Source organism: Xenopus tropicalis, chromosome 7 (genome assembly GCF_000004195.4).
Source record: "Xenopus tropicalis strain Nigerian chromosome 7, UCB_Xtro_10.0, whole genome shotgun sequence".
NCBI lineage: Eukaryota > Metazoa > Chordata > Amphibia > Anura > Pipidae > Xenopus > Xenopus tropicalis.
Genome location: NC_030683.2, coordinates 65,948,090 through 65,972,346, shown reverse-complemented (window position 1 = coordinate 65,972,346; position 24,257 = coordinate 65,948,090). Strand labels below are relative to the sequence as shown.

The 24,257-nt window shown below is 38.8% G+C and overlaps 1 protein-coding gene across 1 annotated transcript in view; it reads right to left on the bottom strand.

Annotated features, from left to right (window-relative positions):
- Positions 1 to 22,919, bottom strand: part of plod1 (procollagen-lysine, 2-oxoglutarate 5-dioxygenase 1) — a 38,805-nt gene extending 15,886 nt beyond the window's left edge. Inside the window, 12 exon segments of the mRNA NM_001078872.1 lie at positions 700 to 825; positions 1,321 to 1,425; positions 5,207 to 5,328; positions 7,950 to 8,081; positions 11,975 to 12,076; positions 13,981 to 14,078; positions 14,318 to 14,381; positions 14,755 to 14,867; positions 15,746 to 15,909; positions 18,138 to 18,250; positions 20,982 to 21,076; positions 22,761 to 22,919. Coding sequence (NP_001072340.1) covers positions 700 to 825; positions 1,321 to 1,425; positions 5,207 to 5,328; positions 7,950 to 8,081; positions 11,975 to 12,076; positions 13,981 to 14,078; positions 14,318 to 14,381; positions 14,755 to 14,867; positions 15,746 to 15,909; positions 18,138 to 18,250; positions 20,982 to 21,076; positions 22,761 to 22,839 — 1,313 coding nt within the window. The 5' untranslated portion in view covers positions 22,840 to 22,919.
- Between the last annotated feature and the right edge of the window lie 1,338 nt (positions 22,920 to 24,257).

The window sequence follows — 24,257 nt, the reverse complement described above, 5'->3', positions numbered from 1 at the left end:
AAATGGACCACTCTGAGTAAGTTTACATCAATTCATTACACAATAGTCTTGCATTACACAACAGATGCTTGCAAATCAGTTATAAAGGCACTGGTGGAATTGTTTTGTTATCCTGAAGAAAGACAAATCAGGTGACCCATGTTTTCTTGTGGGAGGGTGGGGGGCTAGAAAAAATTTTTGCAGGGGAGTTTGGGCCCCCCAAAAATTTGACACTGGCCCCCTTTTGGTCTAATCCTTTAAAGTGCATGTTTTTCAGCTGTGTTATACATACCACCATTTTTAACTTTGCCACCTTGTCATTGGCAGAGCTTCTGGTCTTCTTATTACTTTGCTTATTGCATAGTAAACTGGGCTTCTTGCATTCAACAAAATTGTCCTTTAATACAGAGAAGCATCTATGCTGTCGTTGACTTATGTTATCTCTTTGTATAGACTAGGGGATAACAAAAGTGTTCTCCTTGCTATTTATGGGCCTGTATTTTTGTCTAAGTAACACAGAAGCAAATGTAAAATAAATGAACATTCAGCTTTTAATACAATCAGTGGCCAAAATTATGAGGAAAATAAAGGTATAATGGCCCTTTAAAGAAACTAAAAATGCCCTACTGATGTAACTATGCTACCCAATAGCTATAAACATTTACATACGTCTTACACAATACAGAGTAAAATGTAAATAAGATTGAACACTGTACTTACATTCTTTGTCTCTGAACAATATGTATATAATCTTCAGATCGTGCATAGTATCCATCGGAACTTAAGGCACCCCAAAAGTTTGACCACAAGTTTGCAGTTCGGCTCACCAAGGGGGCAATTACAGACCTATTATTAAATAAAAAAAAAAAAGGAAACAAAACAAATTGACATTATTTGCCTGTGTGAACTGCAACAATGTGACAAAATAAATAAATGAATCCTCCTGAGAATAAATAACTAGCCCACAAACATAACACTCCATCTATATTCTTGCTTTGGTTGCTTCCAAATCTGAGAGGTGTTACTGTCTGAAAAGCCAGGTAAATACACTACCATATTTATGATAACTTGGCCAAATGGTCAGAGTTTCACTCATGGATATTAATGTCTTGCAGTGCCGCCTTAGGAGTCCTTGCCGTCCTGAGGAGGCCAAGTTGATGCCGCTACCGTATTACATTTAAAACATTACAAAAACTTGTGGTTTTAGCATTATTATTTAAATACTCAATTTGATGCTCTAAAAATTTTTCTTTGTGGAAAAAATATTAGCGTTAATAAATCTGCCCATTAACCTATCAACTTCCTTACCAATTCACATTATCTGAAATATTTTTAACATACTTGTTTTGTTCTATGAGGATCCGAAGGATGTTGATGTTTTTCAGCACTACTGGGGCATCAATACTGAAGTAATATTCACACTCTGGAGTTTGCCGACACATGTCCCTAAAAGTAAAGTGTAAAAAAAAAAATCTGTTTTTAAGTTTGCTTTATGACTGCTTCTAAAACATAGTTATGTCTGTGGGGCCTACTAAACACACAGGTGGGAAACTTGATTAATAACAAAGAGAACTAACATCAAAAGTACACAGATGGTGTCAGACTGACAAATCGCATCTTACAAGTCAGATGTATGAAAGATTTGCCATCCAACAAAAAGGAAATGCTGCATCTGTATTCAACAAAATAAAACCTGATGGTGTCTAACAGATTTTTCCTTTTATTAAAATACATTAAATGTTGGATGTAGGTGCATGAACAAAACACACCATTCAAATGTATCTGATCCAACATTTGTAGGATCCCACAAAATTTTGTGTTGTTGCATGCTGTTGCATGACATGATTTTGTAGGTCAGATAAAGTCTGGCCCATAAAATCTGATCAAAGAGTAGTTTAGTATGTTAGTCATTTCAAGTTTAAGTGGAAACAATAAGAAAAAAAATGTAACGTCAAGGAAAAAGTAGTTAAAGGAAAATGAAAGGTTTAATCACCCGGGGGGTGGAGTCGGGCCGGTGCCCCTGTCAGCAGAAAACTGCACCGGGTACCTGTGCGCAAGCGATCCTCTTCCTCCTATCTTGTTTGTTTGCGAACCCGGGGCCTGCAGTACAGTGAAAAGCTGCCTTTTGCATTAAAGTTTGGCTTTAACACTACTGCGCAAGCGGCACAAAGACAGAAGTAGGAAGAGGATCACCCACTTGCAGGTACCCGGGCTGGTGCTGCTAAAAGAAGCACCGACCCAATGTATCAGGTAAGTGATTAAGTGATTACAATCACTGGGGGGAGGGGGGTGCCTAACATTTTGGCACCCCCTAGTGATTATACCTTTCCTTTAGCAACACAAAAGCATAATAACAACATTTTAATTTAGATATACTGAATGAAATATCAATAAAAAATAGTAGGATATTTTGGAAAAGAGAGAAATTACCAGTGTTAACGATAATAATTATATTAACTAGAAAGGGAAGTTTGAGAACAAACTTCATGTTGGGTTGAAAAACGTGAAGTAACTGAATGAAATCTGATCTGTTGGCTCGCCCCACTTTTTCTAACCTTGGACCACAGTTAAATGGTAAAAACCACTGTGCAAAGTTTGGGGACCCTGGTTTTAATAGTGTCTGAATGGCAGCAATTTAAATTTCCCCACTGAAAGTCAACAAGTGATATCTGATTGGCAGTTGGTGGCTCCGCCCCCTTTTTCTAACCTGGAACTGCAGTTACCCAGTGACTAGCTCTGCAAAGTTTGGGGACTTTAGTATTAATATTTAAAGAATGGCAGCAGTTTAAATATAAACATATGAAGTCTATAGGTTAAATCTAATTGGCTGTTGTTGGCCCCGCCAACTTCTCTAAACTTGGAACACCCAGTGACAAACTGTGCAAAGTTTGGGAACACTGACATGTGAGAATTGCAGCAGTTAAAATTTTCCCACTGAAAACAATGAAAGAAATGTGATTGACTTTTGGTGGCCCCGCCCACTTGAGTATGAAGTCACCCAGTGACTGACTGTGCAAAGTTTGGGAACCCTGGCATGAAACCAATAAAATATAATAGGTGAATTCTGATTGGCTGTTGGTTGCTCCACCCACTTTTTAAAACATAAAAATGCAGTCCCCTAGTGACCCTGGTGTTAATACTGTGAGAATGGCCTCAGGTTGAATTTCCCCATTAAAAGTCAATAGGTAAAATCTGATTGGCTGTTGGCTCCACCCACTTTTTCTAACTCTGAACCGCAGTTACCTGGTGACTAGCTCTGCAAAGTTTGGGGACCCCAGTGTTATTACTGTGAGAATGGCAGCCAGTTGAATTTCTGCTAAGTCAACAGGTAAAATCTGATCACAGTTCCACCCACTTTTGGGCATCCAACAATCATCATATTTTCATTCAGGCTGACCACATGACTAAGTGATTCAAGTTTGGGGAGTGTAGCCTCAAAGCTGTACATATGAAGTCTATAGGTGAAATCTGATTTCACCCTGCCCACTTTTCTAAACTTGGAACATAGTCACCCAATGACTATGAAACTGTGCAAAGTTTGGGGACCCTGACATTAAATATGCGAGAATGGCAGCAGTTAAATTTCCCCACTGAAAACAATGAAAGAAATGTGATTGGCTTTCGGCGGCCCCGTCCACTTTAACTAACCTTGAAATCACCCAGTGACTGTGCAAAGTTTGGGAACCCTGGCATCAAACCCATAAAATTCAATACGTAAAATCTGATTGGCTGTTGGTGGCCCCACCCACTTTTCAAAAATAAGACTGCAGTCTCCTATTAACCAACTCTGAAAAGTTTGGGGACCCCGGTGTTAATATTGTGAGACTGGCAGCAGGTTGAATTTCCTTATTAAAAGTCAATAGGTAAAGTCTGATTGGCTGTTGGTGTCTCGACCCACTTGAAAAAAAAAACCTTGAATGCGTAGTCACCCAATGACTGTGCAAAGTTTGGGAACCCTGGCATCAAACCAATAAAATTCAATAGGTGAAATCTGATTGGCTGTTGTTGGCCCAGTCCACTTTTCAAAACTAAAACTGCAGTGCCCTATTGACCAACTTTGAAAAGTTTGGGGACCCTGGGGTTAATACTGTGAGACTGGCAGCAGGTTGGATTTCCCCATTGAAAGTCAATAGGTAAAATCTGATTGGCTGTTAGTGGCTCCGCCCACTTAAAATGCGTAGTCACCCAGTGACTGACTGTGCAAAGTTTAGGAACCCTGACATCAAACCAATAAAATTCAACAGGTGAAATCTGATTGGCTGTTGGTGGCTCCGCCCACTTTTCAAATCTAAAACTGCAGTCCCCTAGTTACCAACTGTGAAAAGTTTGGGGACCCTGTGGTTAATACTGTGAGCATGGCAGCAGGTTGAATTTCCCCATTGAAAGTCAATAGTTAAAATCTGATTGGAGGTTGGTGGCTCCGCCCACTTTTTCTAACCTTGAACCACAGTTACCTGGTGCCTAACCCTGCAAAGTTTGGGGACCCCAGTGTTATTACTGTGAGAATGGCAGCCAGTTGAATTTCTGCTAAGTCAACAGGTAAAATATGATCACAGTTCCACCCACTTTTGGGCATCCAACAATCATCATATTTTCATTCAGGCTGACCCCATGACTAAGTGATTCAAGTTTGGGGAGTGTAGCCTCAAAGCTGTAAGATTGACAGCAGTTTCAATTTCCCCATAAAAGTCAATGGGTGAAATTTGATTGGCTGTTGTTTGCCACTCCCACTTTGGGGTCATCAAAGAAATGTTGCTGTTTCATTCGGGTTGACCCTATGATTATGTTAGTCAAGTTTGGGGGGTGTAGGTTCAAAGCTGTAAGTGTGGCAGCAGTTTGAAAATCTTCCCTATCAAAGTCAATGGAAAAATTGGGGGGTTCGGAGCGGTTCCACAAAAAGACGAGGGGGTGGGATCACTTAGAAAAGCACAAGCAACCTGCTCCGCTATAGGGCAAAGGAGTGTGGGGAGTTTGGGTGTTGTACCCCTAAAACTGTAGGAGGAGTAGCGTTTAGAAAATTGGGGGGCACTAAGAATAAAAAAAAAGAAGAAGAAGAAGAAGCGGAAGAATAAGCGGAAGAATAAGTCGAAGAATAGTATGTTGGGTTTTTCAACCCAACACAATTAGTACTAATATTACACTACAACATGTAAGGCTGTTAGCCATGATATACAACAGGTTGAATAGGTTTTTTGATTTTAGAAATGAGATGTGTATTTGTACTTACATTCCTTTATTACGGGAATCAGCAAAGTCAGAGTTTTCATCTGGCCCCACAGTTTTAACAAAGCTGTATTGTGTACCATAAGCCTGCAGGAAATTTTCCACACGTCTCTGGTGATGAGGCTCCTGTGCATAAAGTACACAAAGCTTATTCACATACACTAATGGCTTTAATCACTGGTGGAGAACAGGAAATGAATTCCAAACATGCATGCAGAAGTAGATTAGACTGATATATTTCAGTCCCCCCCAAAAAAATACAGGCTACAATTTGGCTACATCAGCTTTGTTTATATAAACTATAGTAGTCTTTTTGAGGTAAATACACCAGTTTTACCAGTGCAGGGCAACAGTACAAGATATTATAATTACTTTTATACACTTCAATTTTTGGTGTTACTGTTCCTTTAAACTGCTAACTTTGCTACTAAACGTTAAAATGTTTGTCAACAAAGCCTAGTTTAGTTTTAAGTTCAGACCTTGGTATCTGCATCAAATTTCACATATATTAGTAAAAAAAATATAGTTTGTATCACTGCATGATACCAAATTGACCTTCCAACTGGTTATGTTAAAAAAACAATGCCTTGCCAGTACTCATTCACAACAGGTGTCTAAGATAAACTTATATAACAAAAGATAGATAATAAACTGTTGGAAGAGGTTTTCTAAAGATGGTCACACTCATTCTGACACGTTTCATACAGTGAAGAGTAGACCAACAATCCGGCCCTATAGCCTTCTGTTTTTTTATGAGGTACTTCTAAGAAATGACAAAAAATGTACCTCGCAAACCACTGCTAAATTTCAAGAATCAATCTATAAACAATGAATGGAAGTAAGAAGATGCTTTAAGCCTTAAACATCTTTTTTTAAAATCTTGCTGTGCCGAATACTGCCATGTTACATAGTTACATAGTTACATAGGGTTGAAAAAAGACCTGTGTCCATCAAGTTCAACCCATCCAAGTAAACCCAGCACACCTAACCCACACCTACCAATCTATACTCACATACATAAACTATAAATACAACCACTAGTACTAACTGTAGATATTAGTATCACAATAGCCTTGGATATTCTGATTGATCAAGAACTCATCCAGGCCCCTCTTAAAGGCATTAACAGAATCTGCCATTACCACATCACTAGGAAGGGCATTCCATAACCTCACTGCCCTCACCGTGAAAAACCACCTACGCTGCTTCAAATGGAAGCTCCGTTCCTCTAATCTAAAGGGGTGACCTCTGGTGCGTTGATTGTTTTTATGGGAAAAAAGAACATCCCCCAACTTCCTATAATCCCCTCTAATGTACTTGTACAGAGTAATCATGTCCCCTCGCAAGCGCCTCTTTTCCAGAGAAAACAACCCCAACCTCGACAGTCTCACCTCATAGTTTAAATCTTCCATCCCCTTAACCAGTTTAGTTGCACGTCTCTGCACTCTCTCCAGCTCATTAATATCCTTCTTAAGGACTGGAGCCCAAAACTGCACTGCATACTCAAGGTGAGGCCTTACCAGGGACCTATAAAGGGGCAAAATTATGTTCTCATCCCTTGAGTCAATGCCCTTTTTTATACAAGACAGCACTTTATTTGCTTTAGTAGCCACAGAATGACACTGCCTGGAATTAGACAACTTGTTATCAACAAAAACCCCTAGATCCTTCTCCATTAAGGATACCCCCAACACACTACCATTCAGTAGATAGTTTGCGTTTATATTATTTCTACCAAAGTGCATAACTTTGCACTTATCAACATTGAACCTCATTTTCCAGTTTGCTGCCCAGTTATCTAATTTTGTCAAATCGCTCTGCAAAGCGGCAGCATCCTGCATGGAACTTATAGTTTTGCACAATTTAGTGTCATCAGCAAAAATAGAAACAATACTGTCTATGCCCACCTCCAGGTCATTAATAAACAAGTTAAACAGCAAAGGCCCAAGGACTGACCCCTGCGGTACTCCACTAACCACACTGGTCCAATTAGAAAATGTTCCATTTACAACCACTCTTTGTACTCTATCCTTCAGCCAGTTCTCTATCCAATTACAAATATTATGTTCTAGGCCAATATTCCTTAATTTGATCATTAACCTTCTGTGAGGTACTGTATCAAACGCTTTAGCAAAGTCCAAGTAGATGACATCAACTGCCATTCCAGCATCAAGGTTCCTACTCACCTCCTCATAAAAGGCAACTAAATTAGTCTGGCAAGATCTGTTACGCATAAAACCATGCTGGCACAAACTAATAGTATTGTGAACTGCAATGTATTCAAGTACCCTATCCCTTATTACCCCTTCCAAAAGTTTTCCTACTACTGATGTCAGACTAACAGGCCTATAGTTTTCAGGCTGAGAACGGGATCCCTTTTTAAATAACGGCACCACATTAGCAATCCGCCAGTCTCTTGGCACCATGCCAGACCTCAATGAATCCTGAAAAATTAAGTGTAAACGCATGGCATAGATCAAACTGAAACATAAAACTGCAGAATCTATGGGACTAGCACTATGGTAATTTTATGCCGATCTTGTTGAATTTACAGCTTGTGGCTTAAAGTCAACAGCAAAAACGAAATTTACAGTAAAAATCTATGTACACCAAACAACTTAATAATATCTGAAGGCAAATATAACACACTACACAATAAACATAATACATTCAATAACCTTTCAGCTTGTGCTCTGTTTCACCTTCTTCTATTTTAATTCTGTTCTAAGCAGTCTGTATTTACTTACATGGTTGTTGATATAAAGCTGGATTCGCTTTTTGGGATAATTTAAGTTATTTAGTCGTTTAAAAAACTCAGAAACAAATGGTGTTGGTTGTTCAATAAAGATGCCAATTACTACCAATGGAAAAGTATCAACCTGGAAGAAAATTAAACAAGAGGGAAAATGTAATGTGGTTTGTTACACCAAAAAATATGTAGTCTGTAGTAAATTGCCACAAGTGCATATCAATTAATATATCTGAGTCTGGAGGATTTGGTATGGCCTACATCCTGAATGATGGAATTATTTATACAAAGCATAATTTAAACTCAGTTTACAAAGATTACAGAAAAATGACAGCACGTGCCTGGTGATATGAACAAACATACATCATTAGTAACAGATGTGTGCTTTGTTTAGAGGCTGTGCAGTGGCACATGGATTTGTCCAGTCCATACAGCAACATAGATCTTTAACTATATAAGGAAGCATTTTAAATTTAAACAAAAAATCAATAGGTCTGATTGGCTGTTGGTGGCTCCACCCACTTTTTAAAACCTAAAAATGCAGTCCTCTAGTGACCCTGGTGTTAATACTGTGAGAATGGTAGCAGGTTGAATTTGCACATTGAAAATCAATATTTAAAATCTGATTGGCTGTTGGTGGCTCCACCCACTTTTCCTAATTCTGAACCACAGTTACCTGGTGACTAGCTCTGCAAAGTTTGAGGACCTTGGTATTAATATTTATGGCAGCAGTTTAAATTTAAAAATATGATGTGAAAAGTGATTAGCTGTTGTTGGCCCCACCCACTTTTTTTAAACTTGGAACATAGTCACCCAGTTACCAACTGTGCAAAGTTTGGGGACCCTGACACTAAACATGTGAGAATGGCAGGGTCATCCCCACTGAAAACAATAAAAGAAATTTGATTGGCTTTTGGTGGCCCGCCCACTTTTTCTAACCTTAAGTACGAAGTCACCTAGTGACTGTGCAAAGTTTGGGAACCCTGGCATCAAACCAATAAAATTCAATAGGTGAAATCTGATTGGTTGTTGGTGGCTCCGCCCACTTTTCAAAATTAAAACTGCAGTCCCCTATTGAGCAAATGTGAAAAGTTTGGGGACCTTGGGGTTAATACTGTGAGAATGGCAGCAGGTTGAATTTCCCCATTGAAAGTCAATAGGTACAATCTGATTGGCTGTTGGTGGCTCCGCCCACTTTTTCTAACCTTGAACAACAGTTACCTGGTACCTAACTCTGCAAAGTTTGGGGCCCCGGCGTAATTACTTTGAGAATGGCAGCAGGTTGGATTTCTTCCAAGTTAATAGGTAAAATCTGAATGCTGTTCTAAGCTCTGCCCACTTTTGGGCATCCACCAATCATCATATTTTCATTCAGGCTGACCCCATGACTATGTGATTCAAGTTTGGGGAGTGTAGCCTCAAAGCTGAAAGATTGGCAGCAGTTTAAATTTCCCCATTAAAGTCAATGGGTGAAATTTGATTGACTGTTGTTTGCCCCTCCCACTTTGGGGTCATCCAAGAAATTTTGCTGTTTCATTTGGGGTGACCCCATTATTATGTTATTCAAGTTTGGGGGTGTAGCTTCAAAGCTGTAAGAGTGGCAGCAGTTTGAAAATTTTCCCTGTCAAAGTCAATGGAAAAATTGAGGTGTTCGAAGCAGTGCCACAAAAAGACAGGGGGCGGGATCACTTAGAAAAGCACAAGCAACCTGCTCCGCTATATGGCGAAGGAGTGTGGGGAGTTTGGGTGTTGTACCCCTATAACTGTAGGAGGAGTAGCGTTTAGAAAATTGGGGGACACTACAAATAAGAAAAAGAAGTAGAAAAAGCGGAAGAATAAGCTGAAGTCGAAGAATAGTATGTTGGGTTTTTTCAACCCAACATAATTAGCCCCTATGCTGGCACCAGCCTGCTACCTTGCCTGTCCCTGGAAGCATTGTCTCTGCCCCGGTGCAGGCAGACGCAGCCAAAAAATGCAAGACTTTCTAGCCAATTTCCACCGTGTCTGCCTGCACCAGGGAGGAGACAATGCTTCAAGGGTACGTAAAAGGTAGAAGACTGCCAATCAGCCCTGTGTGGCACTAGCCTAATTCTGTGTAAAGATGTGAGGTAAGGTAAAGAAAGAATGAAGTCTGAAGTCAAGATGCTATATATTCATCCCTATATTGTTTGGATCTCTGATCTGCAACATGCAGCTCGTGAGCTTGGCACTGGCTTTTATTAAAGGCATAGGGTCAAGCTGGTCATCACAATAGCCAGATCAGATCTGAAAACACTTCTAGATGTAAGGCCCACTATCCTACTCAAGAAATCTCCCATCTAGTCCAATATCGAAAAATCGCAAATAGAGTGAGCCCCAAATATCTAATGTAGACTACCGTCATCACGATAAAGACTGTATCTTGAATGGACATGCTTTCAATAGGTCTGACTAATGATGAAGAGTAAGCATTATGGCACTAGAGGACTCCAAAGGAAGTCATTTGCCATGCTTAAAGGGGTAGTTGACCTTCCATACAATTTTTATATTCAGTTGTTTCCAGATTGTACACCAGAAATACTTTTTTTTAATCACTTTCTGTTTTTATTTTTAACAGTTTTTCTAACAATAAAGTTAAAAGTTTCTCTCTGGTGTTTCAGTCCAGCAGCAGAGTAATCCAGGTGCAAACTTTGTTGTATTAACTATAACATAGAAAAATACCTGCTCCAGACATGCTTTTCTGGCATTAGCATCTGCCTTTAAAATGAAAAAGTCAAGCAACACTCGAAAGGTGAACTACACCTTTAACAGACAGCCCCCCAACCATGGGAACCAGAATATGATGACTCTGCCCTGGAAAGAGGTGGAGTGGAGATATTTATCAGGTTTAACATGCTGAAACATGGCTCAATGAGTCACATGACTGGGCATGTAATAACTGATACAGAAAAGGCAAACATACTACATCAGTTCTTTTCTTCAGTGTATACAATAGAGGAGCCGCAGTAGATATGATGTATTTGGATTTTGCCAAAGTGTTTCATGCAGAGCTCCCCAACTTAGTGAAGTCGTTTGGGGGTGATTGTTAATTGTACATTCTCTGCTTGGAGTAAGGTTGGCTTAGTGGGGTCCCTCAGGGTTCTGTAATGAGTCCACTTTTATTTAGGTTGTTCATTAATAATTTAAGGGAAGGTATGGTAAATAAACTCAGCATCCCAAGTGATTCCTTCAAAAAATGTGGCATCCTTGCAGCAGGACCTTGACAAACTGGCAATCTGGGCTAAATGGCAGATGAGATTTAATGTCAATAAATGTAAGGAAATAATAATATGCAAGATACCCTTAATGGAACAGCACTAGCCAAATGCATAATGGAAAAGGACCTTGGAGATAATAGACTAGGCTGTAGTAAGCAATGCCAGGCAGCAAATGCAAGGGCAAACACGGTTTTGAGCTGTATTAAAAGTGGCATAGATTGGCAGATGGGGGAGGGTTATTCTTACACTTCACAGATGCTGGTAAGGCTCCATCTAGAACTGCATGGGACTGCACTAGGCAAATCCATAATGGAATAGGACCTTGTAGATAATAAACTTGGCTGTAGTAAGCAATGCCAGACAGCAGCTGCAAGGGCAAACAAGGTTTTGAGATGAAAAAAGGGGCATAGATTCGCAAGTGGAGGTTATTCTTCCACTTGAATAAGCGCTGGTTAAGGCCCCATCTAAAATATACTGTGCAGTTTTGGTCTCCAGTGCTCAAACGGGACATTATTTACTTAGAGAGGATCCAGAGAAGGGCAACTAAGCTGGTAAAGGGTCTTGAAAATGTCAGTTCTGAAAAAAGAAGAAGACTGGCCAAGTTAGGGTTGTTTACACTGGAGAAGTGGCGCTTCGGATTACCCAATGGCACATACAACCAGAAAAGTATATTTTAATAAAGCCGTGTTTTACATATGAGTTGTTTTATGCAATATACTTTTATAGAGACCTACATTGTTTTAGGGTATAGTTTTTCTTTAATAGAAGCCCATATTTTTAAACATACCGTAAGACCTTCCAAATTCCTCACGCCTTCATCACAGACATTGCAACCTGACTCAAAAGTCCACACACGAGGAATGTAATTACCGAGATAGTTTAGATGAAGCTGCATAAAACAAAAAGTTATAAACCAGTTAATCATATATATATATATATATATATATATATATATATATATATATATACAAAGCCTTATGAATGCGTAGTTTAAAGGTTTAACAACAGGAGTGGATTGGTAAAAAACAATTAGAACATTAAATACTTGCCAGTATTCATGTGTATTTTCAGCAATCAGTAAGCTAACGAAATCTATATGACAAATTATTGCTGGTACTTTTATTTGCTTAAAAAATTTAAATAAAATGTGGCCTCTGTCAACAGACAGCAATAGAACTGGAACCAAATGCTCATACATTGTGTAAATGTGACAAGATGCTATAAAACTATCCTAGTACTGGTATTCCCCTTTACTCAGCAGAGAGGAAAAAATGCAGAGTACTCTAAGGGGCACATTTACTAACCCACGAACGGGCCGAATGCGTCCGATTGCGTTTTTTTCGTAATGATCGGTATTTTGCGATTTTTTTCGGAAAATTGACGCGACTTTTTCGTTACCAATACGATTTGCGCGAAAAAACGCGAGTTTTTCGTAGCCGTTCCGAAAGTTGCACAAAATCTGGCGATTTTTTCGTAGTGTTAAAACTTACGCGAAAAGTCGCGTCTTTTAAGTTTTAACGCTACGAAAAAGCCCAATCGTATTGGTAACGAAAAAGTCGCAATAATTTCCGAAAAGTCATAAAGGCGCCGAAAAAATCGCAAAAAATACGAAAAAGTCGCAAAATGTTCGTTTTCCAATCGGAATTTTTCCAATTCGGATTCGAATTCGTGTCTTAGTAAATCAGCCCCTAAGGGTAGTGATGTAGTGGCCAGCCCGAAATCCTGCAGGGTCAGATGAGCTTGGGCCAACATTCACACAGGATTTGGGGGTCGCAGGCAGGTTCAGGCCAAGCTTTACCTTCCTCCCTTCCTGCCCATGACTTTACTTTGCCCCGTTTCTGACTCTGGCAGCCTCTGTTCATAGACACACTCCTGCCTCGCCCCCTTTGTGATGTCCGAGATGGGGCTGGGCGGGTGTGTGTCTATAGAGATGGATTGCTGGTTCACATTGGGCAGGTCAGGGTACTAATTCACTGTATGGCTGGAAGTGAGTTAATTTATCTCATGGTGCCTAATGCTTTGTAGTCATGGGAACAGAGATCAGTGATTGATAATGCCTCCTTTTATTACAGGCAGCAACAATCTCTCTTCTCATGGCTAGGGACCAATTCGGAAACACTGACATGAACACATAAAACTAAGGGGGAGATTTATCAATATTACCACGATTCAAGTTTTGTTTTTTGCACTAAAACTCGAATTATAACTTTAAATCAAGTAAAGGTATGGGATCCCTTATTCGGAAACCTGTAGAAAGTTCTGAATTAGTGAAAGACTATCTCCCATAGACTCCATTATAAGCAAATAATTCAAATTTTTAAAAATGATTTCCTTTTTCTCTGTAATAATAAAACAGCACCTTGTACTTGATCCTAACTAAGGTATAATTAATCTTTATTGGAGGTAAAACAAGGTTTATTCAGTATTTACATTATTTTTAACAGGCTTAAATGTGGAGATCCAAATTACGGAAAGATCCCTTATCTGGAAAATCCCAGGTGCAGAGTGTTCTGGATAACAGGTCCCATACCTGTATTTATTGAGCTAAAAAACTTAAATGTAAGACTGTGGCATGTGAGAGCTTTTACGTTCATGTACAAGTCAATTGGAGCTCCAACACACTCCATAGATTTGTGAGATTTGATTGTACAGGCTCAAAAATTAAATGAATTGTGAGCAAAACTGCAGCCTGGGGGAAATCATAAAGTATTATTTTTACCAGTATGAAAAAATAAATATGGTACAAGTAAGAGGATTTCACAGACAGAAAGATCAATACAAGTCTTTAATTACCTTTGTTGGGCCATTTCCATGAATTAAGACAGGAAGAGTATCATATACAAGATATCTAGCTCTTACACGGCCATTCTCAAACTTCAGGGCAACATCCTCTGCAACCATAAAGGAAAGGCTGACTTAAAATGAAACAGTAGTAAGAAGCATATAAACCTAGACCCTGACAAGATACCAAAAAAGGCCCTTTGGCCATATACATGGGTCAGTAAGGTGGTAACTCTAGAGTGGCTTGCAAAACTGAAAAATAAATGTACCACTACATTTGTAAATTATCTTTATACTGTCTTAATTTGTGAATATAGTGTTTTATTTTAATAAGCCAAAATTGTCTCACCTGCAGAACCGTAGAGGTTCTGGAAAATCCGACATCTGTGATCTAGGGTTATATTAATCTTTCCCTTTATAAAAACAAAATGAAGCAAAATCATTAACTGGTGAATACTTTTGGTAGATGCTTTTCTTTTTTTGCTAGATCAGTTGTTGGATTTGCATTATTTCTAAAACAAAAAAAAAACCCATAAAATGCTTCTTTTTAATAAGTAGTAAGTGTGCATATGATATCAGCTGTAGACACTGCTTCCTGTTTAAATTGCATGTATTTAGAGCAGAGTTCTCTGAGCCCCTTTGAGGGAAAACTGATATCCCATATAAAACACAAGAGTGCAAGAGCCATAAAGTCTATATGAAAAATGTACAAATATGAATGTACGAATATGCATTATTCCATATAATCAATATGTGCAATTAAACTTCTTTGGAGTGCCTACATACCCTTTTAACAGGATCTAGAAAGAGCTTTGTATAAAAGAGCTGATCACTGTCTTTATCTTTTCCATCCCAATCCGCTACCATCTTATACAGATGTGTGGCATAACCTATAAATGCTGTAGATAGGAAATTACATATAAGCAATTGGTATCAAATAATGGTGAAATTTACATAAATGTTATCATGTAGAGGCATGTGCATCCAATTGTGCCCCAAAAAGATACATTTTCATTTATCAGAAGCTTCCTGTACATTTTTAGAATTTATGCAAAGACTACGGATAAAGTCACCGGAGGCGTTGGCCCAAAATAATTAAAGGGCAGCAGCACGGCCAGAGTGCTCACGCACAGATCAATTCTGTCCAGGGAGTGGCGCAAGGTGTAGAGCACAGCTTTAGTGGGCACATGCCAGCCCTTTCCTTATCACCTGACATAGAACATGCAGACACAAATATGTATATATACAGACACAAATCTGCTACCAAACCTAACTTGCACGTCTAAATAAAACGTAGAGAGCAAAGTAGGAGCAATAGTATGAAGCAAAAGGGAGAATGCCCAAAATACAAAAAAAATACATATACCTATAATATACAAAAGAATGTCTGATTGTGGCCTAAAAAGATCCACTGCGTATTTACGCATTTATAGGATTAAGAAACTACAACTAATGGCTCAGGGGGGCTTATCATGTAATTCTCCACCATGCCTTCTGTTGTTGACATTCAGGCCCGGACTGGTATTTTAAAATAGTATACAGAGGACCAAACAGCACCCCCACAGGCCCAGTTAATAGTGATTGTCTTAGGCATCTTGCAGTATTTTCCAAAATCCACAGATTGCCAGTCGGGGCCTGTTGACATCAGTGGAAAGTGGCTGTCACTGTTGCACAGTATTGGGCATATCTTTAAAGGCGGAGAACTCAACATTACCCAAGATGCATCATAGAATGCAAGGGAATGCAAGGGAAAAAATTATATTTACTAGGAACATACCTCCAGATCCCAGAAACCGTTTGCCCTCTCCAACTGCAGGATATTTTGACTCCAAATGTCGGTCAGGATAAGCTACAGATTCTGCTGAGAAAACAACCTTACTCTTGGCTTGTCTGAATTTTTTCAAGAGTTCCCCAGGTCCAGATGCAAAAATCACATCATAACTTAAAAGAAGTAGAAATATTTTAAAATTAAAGCATACTAAAGACACAAAGTTTAAAAATACAGCTACAACACAAAGTTATTCTTTAGTCATTATACAACCTTTTTATAATTAGGACTGAACAGTTTTTTACTAAGATTTCATGTTCCTTTCCTAGGCAAGTCCTAGGCCATTGATGAGTAATTGGTTTAATTTTATCCTGTTCTTAATATAATTGCTCCTACTCTAATGCATATATGCTTTGGGTGTACAGGAATACAAAAGTACTGGAAGAAAATTTCGTAACTTTCGGATCGCCAATACGATATTATCGTGACTAATACGATTTTTTCGTAAGCATTTTCGGGATATTTGTGATCAGCAGAAATTTTTGTTTCCAATCCGAATTTTTCCTATTCAGGATTCGAATTCGTGGATTAGTAAATCTGCCCTATACAAAGCCTTACCACAGCTGTTCACAAATGAGTAAAAGTATCAAGGTCTACCAACACCTTTTCTTGTTCACTGTTTACATTCTTACCCCTTTTATTAATAATTGTCCTTTCTCCAAGTACTAATCCACCAACAAGGTTATTTATGCTCAGGACTCTAGAATTACATATGTCTTAAACAGAATAACTATGTATTAGTTCTACATTTCATGATAATTGTTTTTCTTGCTTTTTGCACCTCCCTAAAATATCTTCTCAGTAAAAGGCAAAAAAAGAAAGAGAGAATTTTCAAAAAAAATATTTCGCCCCCCGGAAAATTGCTGCGAACTAACTGATATTTACATATATAATAACTACTACTGTTGATAAATTATGTAAGAGGGCAAATCTACAAGGAGTGTGGGGGATAGAACAATTTCATATACAGCATCAGCATAATTAGAATCATTCACTCTCACATGTACATTGCCCCCAGTGTCATGAATGACACTGAAAATGTCATCTCACCATGAGTGTGTAGTACTTTTACATAGGCTATGTTTAATCCCATAGTCACCTTACAATACCTACAAAGAACCCTGTAGCAGACTGTGGGCACAATCCTTATAACTTGTCCCCCCTTTAGACTTTTTTGGAATGTCAAACAAATAAAAGTCAAAAGCTTCCTTTATCAGTAGAATCTGTAGTGAATTTTCTGAGCAATTAATTAAAATGTATTTGTGAAAAGAACATCCCCGAGTTTTTGAGGACTGCTTGGGCAGGTAGATATTCAACTGGATTAATCTGTGGTGACAGAATTTAAGTAGGATGAGTTCCTCTAACAGGTTACTTAAACATGGGACTGTAAAACCTTTTCCCCTACCCCAGACACTCACATATAATAATCCCTTGACCTTGCAATAGTCTTGTGAAACCTATGGAATTTGTAACCATGTTCTTCAAAAATTGGTTGATTAATCTCTCCAGGAATATTGTTAATGCCATGTGTGCACAATGTGTTTGAGTGCAGACATATGCTTTTGGAAAAAAATTAGAAGGTGAGGTGCAAATTATTATTTTAATTATTTCTAAATCTCTAGTTAAGAAAATAACTCATGTCTGTCTGACACTGATTCCTGTGCTGCAAATCTTACATAACCATAGGTTAGATTTGTGATATGGGGGAAATTAACCAATGACCTTTCAATTTATGCAACTGGTTAGAGTGCACAAGCAACCAAAGAAACAGTCCAGTAGGAGAAAATTAAGGACAAAGCCTGGACGTGATGATGTAAATAAGAAGTTCTCAGTGTGTCAGGTCCCAAATAGGCCACTCACATCCATTCAGAAAACTGATCAGAGAGACAGAAGAAGGACTGATTTAACAGGTATAAAAGTAGCCTTAACAACTATTTACTTTTTTTTCTTATGGAAAATGTATTTTCTAAAACGCTGAGAGCAGTGTTGGTGGTTTAAAATGTTTTGGACATTGAAGGTGAACAAACCCTTAATCGCCAATTATCATGGTGAGTGGTGAAGATAAGCAGACACAGCTCAAAAACATAGTGTGCTTCTGAATGGTGTTCAAAAGTCCCACATGAAAATGCCAAGGTAACCAAAAATCACTTTAAGCACAGTGGTGATCAATTTTATGTGTGTTTTACCTAGAGTGCTTCCACAGTGGCAATTCATTTTTAAGAAATGTAATACAGATACAGAATACACTTAAGATGACAAACATTTCCTACAAATGATTGTCAACAATGTCAGCCATTGTTAAGATAATAATTGGAGACTTGTCTCACTGGGGATATATTACCTTTCAGTGAATAAGATAACTAGATCCTCTTTGTCTGCATATGGCTCCAGAGCAAACTTCATAAGTCGGACCTTTTGTCCTTCTCCAAGCCATTCTTCTCCTAGTCCCAAAACCTAGACAACAAGTTAAAGACATAAATGCATTAAAAACATTTAGGCAATCACACAATTTGCTAACAGATACTAAAAGTTAAAAGGCAATTATTGTAAATCATGAAAACTTAATTAGTGGTATACTGCTTTTTTTTGGATAGAATAATTACATAATAATAGATATAATTATTGAAATATAATATAAGGAAAAGAACAATTCTAGGCTAATTATCTAAATATTTAATGCTAAAAAATGTAAATACAATAAATTGCAACAATATGCTGCCCCTTTAAAGCTACTAATCTGCACACAATAACTTCAACTTTTTCGTATTTGCGCACAAAAGCCAGCATCAAAAACCCGAAAACTTTGAAGCAAAGTAAGATCTTCCAGTTGTATAAGGGGAACATCTGCCATTGACTTTTACATGATCTTAACAAGTTTTAAATGGAGTATTTTCGGATTCAAAATTTTACAGTTTTGTCCCATAGTAAATCTCTGAAAAGTCACAACTTTTCTTTCAACGACTTTTAGTGCTAAAAAATCTGAATTGGAAAACAAAATCCAACCATTAATAAATGGCCCCCTTGGACTCTAGGGTTACTTCTCCACATTTTGGGATGTTGTAAGTGGATATTTTTCTTTTGCATTAAATACAAAAGTCAAATAATGTCCAATTATGTGTTTTTGTGAACTAAAATTCTTCAGATAGACAGATTTACTGCAGTTCAAACTGGCAATTACTAATGGAATTCCTAGCATTTCAAATTTTATGACAGTTCCTAACACTACTCTGTCAGGAAAATGTTCCTATAACACCCTGCCCAATGCAGGAAGTCTCTGAAAAAGAAAGGGCTTTTTATGTTACACGGTCATATGCCGGTTATTATACTATTGTAATAATAATACTATGCAGGTATAGGACCTGTTACCCAGAATGCTTGCGACTTGGGGTCTCCAATATTAGGGATCTTTCCATAATTTGGATCACCAAACCACAAGTCTACTAAAAATTATTTAAATATTACAGGACATGTAACCCCCCACCAAAAAAAAATGTAATCAGTAAACAGCCCTCTTGAAATGTTTCAATACCTGCCACTCCAGTTGTTTAGGTTAATAGTAAGCCTGCAGCATCCCCTTAACCATTTAGGATTCCCTTTCTTCCTCAAACCCAATGTGCAGGCGTGAGCATGCGCACTAGAGTAAAAGACACAACTTTAAATTTCTAAGTTCAACTTTCACTCTACTGAGCATGCACCTGACAAAACCGGAATGAAATGAAGAAAGAAGACTCCAAAGAAGATGGCGGACAAGGATCTTCTGCATAATACCCTAAGCTGGTGCAGTTTTTAGAGAACAGGAAGCCTAGATTGGGATAAAATACAAGCTACTGTTTTGTTGTTACAGAAAAAAATTTAATTATTTTTAACATTTTGAATTATTATAGACGGTCTATGGAAGATGGCCTTCCCATAATTCGTAACTTTCTGGATAACAGATCCTATACCTATATTATTTCACAAATTGTGTTGCTAATACGGACTTCATTTTTTAATATTAAAGGAGAAAGATAGGTAAAAACTAAGTAAGCTCTATCAGAAAGGGCTATGTAAATACAGCCATAAGCACTCACGGAGACGATGCACTGAGTTCTCTGTCAAAAGATTTGTTGTGTCTCTTTTCCTCTGCCAGAGACACGCAGCTCTCTGCTCCCCCCTCTCCTGCCCCCCCCCTCCCTCAAGAATGCTAAGAACTCACTCCCCCCCCTTAGGAATGTGGATCTGAGCCAATAAACAGGAAGCTTACTAACTGAGCATGTACACTTGGTCTGGGTCTCCGTGCAGGAGTGAGGGATTATGGGAACTTTCTTTACACAGCTCAGCGTTTTTTCTTCCTGTTTGGCTTCTGATCATCTGAACAGGAGAAATATGGGGAGACTTAAGGGCACTGTTGAGACAACTGAAGGTATTCCTGCAGCTTGAGATTAACTCTTTATTAGCCTTTCCTTCTCCTTTAAAAAGACATGTAAACCCTACATGTTCCTACCATGCATATGTCAGTGAGTTGGGCACATCTCCCCCATCCAAACCACACCATTTATACTGCATATATCTCTTCCATTCTCCAGCACCAACACATCTTTCTAAAACAAATAGCAACATTCACCGAGAGGCCATTTTTCCTCTAACACATTTTCAGTGACATTTACATCTGCAAACAGCACAGGTGCGCTGTAAAATTCATGCAGTCAAGAATGCAGGCTTACTTAGGCAGAACCTATTTGATAAAATCACTGTAATGGATAAGCTGAGCTCAGAAAAGGATGTTAGGAGAAAAAACATGTTTCTCCAGGGGATTGCACAGCTAGAGCTGAGATTCTATGGAAACCAGCAGTGCCATCTCTTCATTGGCTGCTAGATTGGAGGGTGTGTTAGGTAACCTGAGTTGATCAGAACTGAGCATGCTCACTTAGCCAAATTTAGGGGATGCTGCAGCCTTACTATTAACCTTTGAACAACATGAATGGCAGGTATTTAAAGATTTCAAAGAGGCTGTTCGTGTATTCATTTTTTTGTGGGGGCTTACATGTCCTTTAAAAATGATTTGAAAATATTAAACAAAAAGTAAAATGAAAACCACAAAGTAAATAACTAGGCCAGTTATTTTTGCCACTAACTAGCAAAACCATAGTCTCACTTGGTCTCTGCATTCCCCCTGAAAACTGCTGAATGGGTAGATTCCACATACCTTCACTTTGTAGTTAAAGGAGTGTGCAGATCTTTGGAAACGCTTTAAGCCATCTGTCTCCTCAGTGGCAATGGTTAGGACCAAAAGATTATCAGCTAGCAAAAATAATTTAAAATGTATATTAAAAAAACAGAATAAAGACATGAATTTCTAACTTTTTTTTACAGCTACTACAAAAACAGATAAATTACATCTGTTTTTGTAGTAGCCTTTTATTTTAAAATCCCCTAAACATCCCCCATTACCCTAAACAGCCCCCAGAATAACATGCCATTCTCCCTGCATGCAGGTTTATTTTGTTTCTCTATTACAACAAAATGAACTGCAGCTCTTTTATTTACTTCTTTGTTTAGCATGAAGCACTCCTCTCTCCGATTATGAATACCTCAAAGAGGTTCAAAGAGGTGCCTACTGGGCATGAGCACCTGGACCCACCTTTACCAGGGGTAAGATCATACAACTTGGCTATTACTGTAATAACCCTGAGTGGTACCATTGGATATTTATTATGCCTACTGGGCATGCTCACTGACCCCAATTTAAATCAATCAGGCATGCGCACTAGGCACCATCCTAGTTGGAGAGAGGAGTGCTCAGAAAGCAAAAGGGGTGGAGCTTTACGCTGGACAAGGAAGTCAGTAAAAGAGCTGTAGCTGAACTGGTTATAATAAAGAAATAAAATAAATCTGGATTTAGGGAGAAAGGTATGTTATTCTAGGGGTTGTACGCAGGCCCGGATTTGTGGTGAGGCCACAAAGCCCCGGGCCTAGGGTGGCATGCCGTCCAGCCACATGTAAAATTTGCTCCCATACGGAGCACTGGGGACAGAAGGCGCAGTAAACTTCAGTGTGTCCTGTACCCAGTGTTCTGTATGTGAGTAAAATGCTGAGGGGGGGGGGTGGCCTCTAGGCGCCATACACTGAAATCCAGCACTGGCTGTAGAGGGTAACTCTTGAGATTTAAATTAAAAAAAAAATACAGAATGTGTGCCAGCACTGACACCTTTCAAACTAACACAAAACTTGATTTTTCACATGAAAGTAGATGTTACACTTCTGCATGCAGAGTACTGGGACTTCCTTTGCTGCGCAGATTGGTAACTTGACGGGTGGTTCAGCTAATTAATACCGAAATGTGATACTAACGAAAAGTGTGAAAGTTGATCAATGCTACATTACATTCAATAGCGGTTATTTCAGAAGTTTCACTTATTTTGATCATGGTGAAAAGGGTGAATAGGTATACAGTGCCCCTTTAAATATGATGCAGAGGGGCAAAATAGTCTGTTATACATTGTAAAGCATAAAAATTATTTGTCTGAAAATTTCCTGATCGGACATGACAAAACATAAACTGCAATAAAAATAAGAGTTCTGCAATAAATGTAGCCTTCGGATTATCCAAGAATGAAATAGGGGTTATAGGTAAATGAGCAGGTAAAATTCAGACAACGATGCTGTAAAAGCCGTTATATACATTACACGAAACACTCACAATTTGCACAAAACAGTTTCCCTCAGTTCGTGTACATATCTGAAATGCTGCAGGGGGCAATGATTTTTTAAGTGGCCGAAAACCCCCAAATCACATCCACACTGCGTGAATCGCAAGGAAGCGCTAGTGTGAACCAAACTGTCTAAATAATGACATACCCAATTCAGCTCTACAGGCTCTAAAATAGCATAGATTTCAATAAATTGGCTATTTGCTATATAACTCAGTTCAGAGATACCATAGTTGTTTAACAAATTACAAAGGTCTATCAATAGTATCCCTTACCACTGGCGTTAGCGCAGTTCATGCTCTGGGGCTGGATGGCCAGGACCCCCAGGAGAAGAGGCAATAACAGCCCACGCATCCTGAAGGTTCACTCAGTAACTTTCTCTGGAATACCAGGCAATCCCGAGTTCCCTAAAATTTTGCCACGCTGCGACCACTCCCCCGGCATTGAAAGCGTACGCCCCCCTATGTAAATGTTTGCTTCTGATAGGTCAGCGTTTGTCCCCCCCGTATATTAACTTCCTGAATTCTTCGTTAACCGGTTAGGTACTGGAGAATAGTTTGTTATACGTCCCAAAAACAAATTTGCAATTAAGTTTGTCATCTAGCAGATTTTATAGAATATCGATTTAACACGTGTTATCTGATATTTCCTTTCTCCAAGTATATGAATGCGACTGGAAGTGGAAGCGATTTATCCCCCCGCGGCCTCTGAGATGTTGTCGGGACAGGTCTGGGCACTCTCCGCGTCACGCACTATGCCTGTGTCCCCGGCCAGATGTGCAGTGAGTACGTGCAACACGTGTGGTGCCGCGCATAGTGCCCCCATGCAGCAGGGGCGAATAGTTCAGTGCCAGTACCGATTTTAGTCTTAACGTGTCGGTTAATTTCACTATGATTTATTTTACTACTATTACAAAAAACCCTCGAAATTATGGATTTTATTATTTTATATTGTTCGATACTTACTCTATACCTTATGGTTCTACAAATAATGACGAGCATGACTTAACAATATTTTCCCATCTTTAATAAATTTTACGCAAGTCCAAGTCAACACACTGAAGTATTTGAATGAAACACCAATGCGTTTTTTACCACACAGAATATAGTATCATACAAATTGCACTTTATCCTAACATGTGCTCTAGGAGGTTTAGTTGGCACCACATTTATCCTGTGCTTTGTCCTGTATACAATATCAAATTGCATAGCAACTCACAGCATCACAGGAGGCACACTGATTCCCAGTAACTTCCAGCATCACATGGCAGTTACCAACCATATCATATGACAAAATCACTGCCAGTATCACAGTGAGCATCATCATTTAATGAAAATAGCTGCTCCCATCATCAAATGGCACAGTTTCTCCCACATTATGTGATTTAAATGGCACAGTGATGGGCACACTGATTCTCATCAGCAAATGAAGTGAAGCACAACATCAATTATTACAGTTTAACTACATTCTATATAAAATGGTCTAAAGCAGCAGGGAAAATACGATGTGCTGCTGTCTGCTCATGGGATATTTAGCAGTGGACAAGCAGAGTGCATTGTGCATGTCAGGCACTACCCTGTTCTTTCTCCTGTTACACTTACTACACTACTACACTAACATGTGCTGTCGTCTTCTATTCTGCTCCCTTCTCTTCTTCCCACTCCTCCAAAATCTAATTACATCTCCACTCATTACATTATTATCATCACATCATTTAAAAAGCACTGACATATTTCACAGCATTGTACTATAAATGGTGTATACATTGAACA